Source organism: Balearica regulorum, chromosome 7 (assembly GCF_011004875.1).
Source record: "Balearica regulorum gibbericeps isolate bBalReg1 chromosome 7, bBalReg1.pri, whole genome shotgun sequence".
Classification (NCBI taxonomy): Eukaryota; Metazoa; Chordata; class Aves; order Gruiformes; family Gruidae; genus Balearica; species Balearica regulorum.
In genome coordinates this window covers 1,750,001-1,760,000 of record NC_046190.1, presented here as the reverse complement: position 1 = coordinate 1,760,000, position 10,000 = coordinate 1,750,001, and the positions used below count along the sequence as shown (strand labels likewise).

General features: G+C 41.6%; 1 protein-coding gene across 28 annotated transcripts in view; it reads right to left on the bottom strand.

Annotated features, from left to right (window-relative positions):
• Positions 1–10,000, bottom strand: part of EBF3 (EBF transcription factor 3) — a 123,799-nt gene that overhangs the window by 40,658 nt on the left and 73,141 nt on the right. For 17 of the 28 annotated variants that reach the window (XM_075757590.1, XM_075757613.1, XM_075757604.1 and 14 more), the window contains 2 exons: positions 5,440–5,521; positions 2,328–2,472 (listed from right to left, as the gene is read on the bottom strand). In XM_075757590.1, coding sequence (XP_075613705.1) covers positions 2,328–2,472; positions 5,440–5,521 — 227 coding nt within the window. The remainder of the gene's footprint in view (positions 1–2,327; positions 2,473–5,439; positions 5,522–10,000) is intronic. The other 11 variants (XM_075757616.1, XM_075757594.1, XM_075757596.1 and 8 more) reach the window with 1 other exon arrangement.

The following is a 10,000-nucleotide window of genomic DNA, read 5'->3' as shown; positions in this document are numbered from 1 at the left end:
AGCAGGGTACCGCTGCCTAGTGTTACGCCCTGACCAGAAGGAAACAAGGATTTTCATGTGAGCAAGGTTACCATTTGGGGAATTTTCTTTGCCAGTGACACCGTCCCCGTTTTAAGAGGCTGAAGCTTATTCCGGCTCCGCTAAAACCCTGACAAGCGGTGGGGCTGATTTCAGTAGGAGCAGAACCGGTCGTGACGCTCGTTTCCCTAACGCTGCCTGAGCGCAGCCCCGCTCGGAAGGGTGCTGAGCACTTCTGAACCCCGCCGTGTGTTTGAAACCCTGGCTCTGCCATTCTCTCCTACACTCAAGGGCGTTTTGATTCTCTGCCGCCGTATTACAGGAGTGGTTACTTTGAGTTATTTCGTTCCTATAATTGTTATTAAAAGTAGGACTTTAAGAAGCAGCGTTCAGATTTTCACATTCATTTGCAACGGTGCAGCTTACTTGAATGAGCGTTTATGGGAGGTTAGGCAAAGAGGATTTGGCACTCTATTTTTAACATTTAAATAAAGCAAATCAATTACCATATCGCAAAAAGGAGCTATTGGTTAGTGACATTTATGTAGATTTTCTGTAGCACGTAAAAGTGGCCTTTATTTTTCTAAGTGATATTTTCTGCTTAGAGTCAAATTCTTTTCATGCAGTTACAAAAATAAATACTTGTATTTTGCTAAGATCATAATAGCTCATTAGAAGAGGCTGAATTTGGACCTAGACTAAAACCTAACACCACAGGGCTGAGCATGCTTACTTGAACCTATAATGTTGCTAGTTCTCGCTCTCTGGGGAAGGAGAGGACTAGGGGAGCGGATTCAGCCTTCTTAATTGTGAACCTCATTAGTGACGGTTGCTAGGCAAAACACACACCTACTTTCAGTGCATATGAAAGAGATAAACAATACGTCATAGACCATAATGACTCTGGTGCTCAGGGCGACCTTTAATTATTATATTTCTGTTCTCTTATACCTTAGTTATTAATGCAGAAAAACAAATTAGTTTTGTGTGTGTGGACTGCAGCAGATTTGTAAATCGCTTTCCATTTTTTGATGTCTAGATCGTATTTCCTTCTGATAATTGTTGCTTGCCTCATTCATTTCTCTGTGTGCCCATTGGTAAATACTATTTGAAACGTAAAATGACAATGATTGTATTAGCAGCTTAGTATTCTGTTATTACTTTAATTAATTGTATTAGTGTAAAAAGCCATGATCCTGTCAATATGTTAGTAACAACTCGCAAGAGGAGTCCGATGGAAACTGATGTGCGTGGCCCGGCCACGCAGCCGTAGGTGGAGTCGCTGTGGGTTTGAGAATTCTAACTCTCTAAGAACTGAAGGTGTGTTTGACCTCTATGCATTTCATTTTTGGTCAGCCCTCAAGTCATCAGGCAGTTGGATGAGACGGTCATTGTAGGTCCTTGCCAAATGAAGATATTCTATCCTTATTCTTATTCTTATTCTTATTCTTATTCTTATTCTTATTCTTTCATTAAAAAACAGGTTACCTGAGAGCTGGTTTATATGTTTATGTTGGTGTATTTTACAATGCGAACAGAGTGATATTTAAATCTAAATTACTATTTTGGGCTTTGTGGGAGAATAAATACATGTGTGCGTGTGTACAAGCGCAGCTGGAATTGTGTGCCAGTGATTCGGAGGCTGATGGGCTCCAGAAAGATAGTATTTCACAATTCGGGATTTTCAGAGACACTTTCCATTCTCCTCTTCATCTCAGACTATCTTCTTTTAGCAGTTCAGGCAAGAAGTCAATCACATTGAGTCAGTCTGAAGAAAAACATTTTATGCTGTTTTTCTCATACAAACCCCCTCCTGCCGTAATCTGCAGTAAGGCCCAGCCACAGGAAATTGACCTCACAGTAAATTCTTTACAGATTCGGTCATGTTTTTACCATCCACTTAAACTTGCATACATAACCTGAGACTGTACCTCGGGATCAAGGAATATGACAAGCCAAAATAAAATCAAGTCAAATTAAATAGCAAGAAAAAGCTGCAAGCAAAACAAGATTGGGAAAAAAAAAAAAAAAAAAAGAAAAAAAAAGAAAAAGATGAAAAATTGGTTGTGACTGCAAAACTGTAAGTATTAAATAAAGAAAGAAGTCAGAAGCAAATTCAGAAGCGCCTGTATTCTAGTTGACAAGGGCTGAGAAATACTAATGGACTCTTTTAATGGGTGGTTTGATGGATGAGAGAAGAAATTATGTAAAAGTAAATGTAGTAGTGTATCAACATAAAGTATGGTGGGAGAAAAAAAAAAAAAAAAAAAGCATTGCAAATAAAAAAAGACATGTAAATGTGTGCCTACCATTTTCCAGATAAGAAGGGGCCGTACCTTCTGAGGGGTCAAGGCGGCGAGCCCGCCTCCCGTGTTTGGAATTGTTGTGTACAAACATGTTGTCTGAGACAGCCAGCACGTGGCCATCCACATTGACTGTTGTTGATACAACAACCTGAAAAAGAAAACAAAACCCAAAAGTTAACAAATCCTGCATGTTTTCACAAACGCAGATACAGAATCAGATCTTCTTTTAAGACAAAACGACATCACAGCCTGTTACTTTTCGCTTTAAACCAAGTGAATGACAACTCTGAATACATCTTTGTTGATGTGGCTAACACTGGTGATTTTTAACTCACAATTGTTTCTCTTCAGAACCTGCTACACTAATTAGAGTTTAATCTCCTATTATGCTAACAAATGAATTCAATTCAGGGAAATATTCTTCTAGCCATTAGTTTCAGAAACACCCCTCTAGCCACTCATTTTAAAAGCTGCTGTTTTGATTGATCTGTTGATATATTGATTAGATAGTTTATCTAATTAAAATTTGTTCACTTGAGACTGTCTTCAAATGAAGGGTTGTGAGGATTCCAAATAAAAAAAGCTTAATAAATCAGGAACCGTCGTAACTCCCCATTTTTTCTTCAGTAAATGATCTCCAGGTCAGTTTTACAATTACATTTAATGTCTGATAATGAACTTTTTTGCATCTGAAAAGACCGAGTTGAATATGAATAGTGAAAGTGTTTTCAATCCATGAAAAGTATCCCTTCTCAAGTTCATTTGGATGGTGATTGACCCTGGTATGTCAATGGAATTTCCTCCTTTATTTTTGAGTGAAAGGCTCCTATTCTTGTGTCCAGGTTCAGAGTCCGGCCATAGAAGAGATGATGGATAGGGCCTTCTTTGGCTTCCAGCTGCTTCTCAGTAGAAAATGGAAAAGGAACATATGCAAAACGCGCAACCTTCCCGATAAAAACACCTACACAATGGAGTTGTGAAACTCCTTCCGGAAACCATATCGCATGAACACAAGCCAAAGAGGAAACCCTGAGATGCGCCTGGGTTTGTGTGGAACACGGCTTCATAGGTCGATCGTTATTATCCCAGATCGACATTTACATCTTATTTAAATACTCCGGCATGGGCCCTGTGGTGTGGGTTCCAGATTTTCTACACGAAGCAATCACCGCAGCATTTTCTCTGGGGTTTAACGTTAGTAGAGTCCTTAAAGTCAATGGCTAAGTTAGGCCTTATCAACCACACGGGTGACGGCGGCAACAGCTGGGACAAATTTCAGCTTTCATCTTCCGTGTAGTTTACTTTAGGATATAACAAAAATGATTGCCACAACAGCTCCTTTACCCAAACACGTAATGAACAAAAATGGAAGGGGGAAAACCAGCCTCCTTCTGCACAGAGCCGGTCTGAGGCATCAGAAGAAAATTCTTGTCTGCTTCTATGTTTTGGATCACCTCTGATCCTGTTTCTTATTCACAACCCATAATTAGCTTTCAGCTATCACAGCACCTTTTCTGTGTATCCTGCCTCCTTTGAGACAGCCATCTGCGGTACCCTTTAGAACAGCCCGAGGGCAGTTCTCTGCCAGGCTGCTCTGCTTCCCTATCTTTGTCCTCCCAGAAGTGGACACTTTCCCTCTTGTCAACATCCACTTTGGAGAGTGCTGAGGTTGCACACTCACCTCGGCCGCAGAGCTGCTGCCAGGCCACTGGGCTATCTGTTTTCACTTTTAAGGAGATTCGCAGACTTTAGGAAATATTGCAAAACATACAAGTGCAATTTTCAGCAAAGGTTTCTGGATTTGGTTCTTGAACACGGCATATTAAAAAAGACAAAGGTGTATATAAAAATGACAACTATTTTTGTTCTGTCATGTATATATAGGTCAGTCACCAAGGGAAAATACTGTAGTTCAGCAAAAGAAAGCAGACATGCTATGCTTTGTTATATTGGCTTATTCCTGCAGTGCACCTAAAGAAAGGTGCTGAGACAGTGAAACCAGTTAAAAATATTGTTGAAGATCTGACATACTCTTAAGTCCAGTTAAACCTTCTGAGAGGCAGGGAGATTAGCTAAAGAGACCCAAGAAAGTCTTTCTAGTGCCTACTGGCTTCATTGTCGACCACAAGATCACTCATGACTGATGCTTCATTTAGTCATCGGTGAGACAAAGAGGACATTTCCACTCATTCCAGGTTTGACCTTCTGTTCTGTTCAGATGGATCAATATCACCAATGCCACGTGAAGCTGAGATGCATGAAAAATGGAAGCTTGGCTCAATTGTTTTGAAGAAATAATTTTTCCAGCTACAGATCTTTTCTGTTGGCTGGCTCAAGGGTGCTGGCTTCACCGGTTGGTTGGCTGTGCATGAAAACAGATGTCACATGTTTTGCTATCAAGTTTAACCATAAGTTACTCTTCTCAAAAATAAGAAAGTTTTGAACATCTCAATACTAGTTTATTATTAGTCTCAAATATGAATCATGGTGACATATTTTGAAATAAAAAGCATTTATTTCCTAACAAGCATTTCAAATGACCCCAAATACGGAGGCAATCATTTGTCCATCACGTCAGTTGTCTCTCTGTAGTGTTATGATTCACCACAGGATATTTCAAAAGCTGTAAGAAGAAAGTGAAGTATTAAACATTTTCTAACACAACTGGAATAAATGCATGTGGGTTGGACCACCATTGCTGGATTTACAAGTTGTGAGTATGAAAATCCCCGGCGTGAGATCCGAACTTCACTGGGCTCCACAGTCGTGCCTGTTAGTAAGATTATGCTACTCGGTCTACACATGTACAACCTCTGAAGGTCTGAGCACACGCCACGCTACAACGCGAGGTGTTAGTACAAAGGAAAACTCTGGAGACACCCACTCGCTTCAGCACTGATCCACTACATTCCACTGCAGAACTCCGCGAGTCCCAACAACCAGCATTCGAATTAGTGGCAGAAATGTAAAATGCCAACAGGGGTTTTTTAAAGGCACACAGCATTGGAACGACACTAAGTAGAAGCACTGATGCCGGTTTTTCATAAAAAAAGTTCAAGATGAAGATGTGAGTAAGTCTTTTATATATCGTTTATTCTTTAAGAGGGATCTGTACCTGGAATCTTCGCATGTCTCGCGGGTTGCCTGCATTCTTCAAACAGTTCTGATTGCACTTGAGGAAAAACTTTAGAAAGAATCTATAAAAATACAAAATTGAAATCTATTAGATTCATCAAAATGTAAATCCAATTTTAAAAAACTTTAATAAAATTTAATCATAAATAGTTATACCCAAAAGAATACTGGTGGTGAAATATTACTTTCCTATTAGTTAATGAACTTATTTTAAAGCATAAGATCTCTGTCGTAAACAGAACATTATTGCCAGGGAAAGGCAAATTTATATTTTTAATTTTTCAACAACTACAAATGTATTGACTCCAGGCCATATCCTTAGCTTGGTGTGGGAAAGTTGATTTCAATGACTCATTGACTTCAAAGGCAATGACTTACACCAGATGAGAATTTGTCTCTATTTTTTTAATACATTTTATTTTTTCACAATTTATATTAGCAGTAATGACCTCTGCATCGAAAAATTCCAAGGTAATGAATGATCAATCTTCTGAAAAACACTTGGCTTTGCCTCCGGTTTGGAAACTCTCGCTATTCAAAGGGACTCGATCCAACTCCTGCTGACTCCAGGGAGATCCAGGCGGGATCTGCCCACTGGCAAGGCCCCGGTTCCCTCATTGTTTTTGAAAGGAAAGGAACATGGCAAATTAGGCCCTGTCGTACGACCTCTTCAACCTTTGCCAGCCTTTAACTATAAGGAGTCACTCTACCCGGGGATGGAAATCCAGCTTATTTTTGCTGAGTGGCAACCAGCAATTATTTAGGACTAACCCTTATCATCCAGGCATCTCCCAATAACCGTTTTTGTAGCAGCGCTGCATCTCAGGAACACAGCTAGCGCTTAGGGGGCGGGAAAAGCTTGGAAAGGAGCAGCCTCCCTTATGCTGCTCTCCTGGGGAACGGGCTGGCATTGGATGTCCCCACCCTCCAGGCTGTGCAAGGAGGGGGGACCCTCACTGTCCTGCCCTCGTGCAGGAGGATGTTCACAGCCTAACGCCACCTCTTTTCTTTATGTAGCTACATTTTCATGTTTCATAATTAAAAAAATGTTCTATGGGTCTGGTTTGCAGCTAACGACTGACAGCTAATGACAAGCAAGGCTCAGGACTTTCTCCTCACAGCTTCTCAGACGCACCAGTCCAGCAGCTTGTGCTGCCCAACTTCGTACATGTTGAATAGCGAGGTTAGGCGGAGCTTTTACGTTTCCAGTATGAACAACTATTGTTTATTCATTATTCATTCACCTCACAGAAGTTTCCATGTGCCAACAGCATTCCTGGCAGGAGGCAAGCCAGGCACCTCTTCCCTTCTTCAGCACCCAACATGGTCCACCCCCAGCCGACAGAAAGTACAACTGCGTCTGCACTGCATCGAGCTCGCTCCTGTGGAGCTTTGAGGGTCAGACAGGAGCATTATGGGAGTATCCTCACATCACAAACTGGGGCTTTTAATCACCCGTCTTCCTTTTCAGTTAAACCTTGAGCAGGACCCTAATATTAATACGGGATGCTAATGCTGAAGGAGCAATCTTTCATAGCAGAGAGGCAAGGAGGGAAACGACTAGATTTACTAAAACTGTGCATAAATGAATCAATGCTGTAAGTTCAGCTCAATGCACGTTTCTTTAAAACTTCCTACCCCAAAATGTGCAAAGGGGTTTTAGCTGTCAAGCTGAAAAAGAGCGGAATTTCTGTGGTGGTTGGTGTGATCTCCGAGCTTAGATGCTCACTTGAACTCAGGTTTTCTGGACACTGTTGCAGGGACGCTACCAGCGAGTCCCCTAAACTGCATCTTTGATAGCCACACCCTCAGCCTAATTTTATCTGCCTTGGTTTTCTGGGGTTTTTTTAAGATACTTATGACCTCCGGATCAACTGAGTATAGCCTAAGCATAACGGCATTTCTTTTGTACCTCTATTCTTTTTTGCACACCTTCCACCGCACAGACTGCGATGGTGTGCGAGGACCAGCTGATGCCCACGTCAGCACGGGACCACCAGGCGCTGCGGAGACAGGAGCTGGGGGGAGCCTCCAGCTTTACAGCTCCTTATTGCCACAGCCAGGCTGAAGAGGAGTATCTTATCTATTTTTTTTTTTTTCTGATCTCAAATGGGTGTTGTGAGGCTTATTGAGCTAATGTTTGTAAATTGCTCTGAAATCCTCTGATGAATTGTGCACTAGGAATGCTAAGTATTGCTCCTCCTGGATTGTTTTTAACATGAAGCATTCGTGATGAATTGTTTCTATACAGAGAGCTCACATCCCGTCAAAAAAAAAGGGCCATTAAGCACTCTTTCACTAAACATCAACTGGAACTGCTATTTGTTCGATTATTCGGTGAAAAAGACCCACGCTTGGTGGAATTAGACATCTTCAAGTTTACCAGGATGAACCTGAGCTAAATATTGAAGCCACAAGGCTGGGGTGAACGCAAGTGGCACTTGTGTTTCAGCTCTGCTGCATCCCTTGATACTGAGATATTTCATTTTATGTTTTAATCTGTGTTTTCAGAGAGTTCATGGAGCACAGGTGGCATCAAGACAAGAGTTTCAGACGAAGGCAATACAAGTTAAAAACCATGTTCCCAGGCAGGGCATTTCTCAAAGTTTGCCAGAAGACTTGATCGCTCCCCTCAGCTGACCAGCAAGGACCACGGATGCCACGAACCCCTCCCTACCGCAGAGAGAACAGGGCCAGACGCCTTCCCCGCGAGCCCTGTGCTCCCGAGACAAGATCACCACGACACAGTGAGACGCGAGGAGCTGGATCGGAGCTCGGTTTGGTCGTGTCTCAAACTTCGCTCCTATCACCAGAATGAGAATGCGAGTCTTTCTAGATTTGTCTCTCCCTGCTATATTTTGCATGATACGCACAAATGTAGTCTTTTTAATAAATACAGTCTTGCAGAACAGCCTTCCTAAACATACTAAGCTGTTCCTAAAATACCAATACGGAGAAAAATGCAGTCTTTGTGATGTTCCTCTGCTCTGATTTTTTCACGCTGCTAGAAAGGGGACAGCTACCATCTTAATTAAAATGTATTACCTACCACACGACTTCACTATTTTAAGATAAAATTTACATCTTTTATTAACTCACCTCACCTATACACTTAGCTCGCGATGCCTCTCAACGCCCATCTGCCATCCGCGTACAGTAAGTCACTTGATATTCCACCCACCAATTTTTCCTAACAACCACTGTGCAATTAAACTCAACACGTTCTGTTGCGAGGTAAATTAGGCACACCTGCGGCCAGACTTCATTTGAACTGCATCAGAAAAGGACCTAACAAGGTGAGAGCGTACCACAAAGTTATAGGCCTGTCAAGCAATTAGGTTTTCACTTCTGGGACATCCGCACAGTGCAATTATGCTACACATTACAACCTGGCTAATCTTCTGAACAAATGTCATGTCTCGGAGAAGCTAGTAAAAGCAGTTCATCTGCAAATGTGTCTGCTCTTAAGCCTCCACCTTATGCACATAACAACCTAGGGGAGACTTTTTTGTGATATGAAAGATGTTTTTTTCCATAGAAGATTTTTTAAACCCTGCAAGTGCCTTTTCATCCTTTTCACCTCTTCTTAACCTTTTTGAGAGGAGGTGTTGTAGCAAATAGACCAGAAAGACTTTTGTACTTTAATTTCGACACTAAGGAAGGAAATACTTGGTATTAAAAGCACGAGCGGTGGCTTTAGTTTGGTCTGATTCAAATATTGTTTGGCTAAAGGAATGTTTGTGGCGGAAAACCACCTATTACATCCTAGAAGCATCATTAGTAAAGCATATTTCCACCAGACCCCAAACAGAAATGTCATTCGTGCAAATAAACCTCAGCAGGAAGTAAATGTTTAATTCTTTTTATTTCAGATAGATACTGAGTGCGAGTGTCCTGGCGACAACACCCTAAACCAAAATCTGCACGGACGATAGGTGAGAGCTCTGCTAAGGAAGTCAGCCAGAACCTGCAGCGACAAGCAGCCTCCACCCCTTTATCAATTAAGATCTTCCCAACGTCCAATTCAAACCGGACAGAGGACAGAAAACCCCATCGGCCCTGCCGGCACCATTTTGCTTTACTCCAATAATTCTGTTTCGTTTTCATCTGTACTTCAGGTACGCGGTTAGCGTGTTCAATTAAGCCTACAGATGAGATCTTGCTATGCTACAAAATACAGAATTGTTAAGACATGACAAGCCTGCTCTACTTTCACGAGTAAAAAAGCTCGGATTTGGATCATTATCTGCGATTCTGCAGCTCTGTGGAAGAGAAGCTGTCCGCAGGGGCACAAGGCTGTTACAGGGTGGAGGCAGGAGAGAGCAGGGGAAGAGGAGACATTTGAAGTCAAATGGTAATTCTCATCCTTTACTCTATTACCCTTTAATTGGCTTTTTCCTAAGAAATATCTGACAACCACTTTGCATATCTCTTTTCTAGAGCCTAGTAAACAAAGGATTTAATACTCTTGTTATGAAAGGAAAAATCTTTCCTCTGTCAGAAAATCTTTGGCTTTAGCACCAATAAACTCTTTATTACTG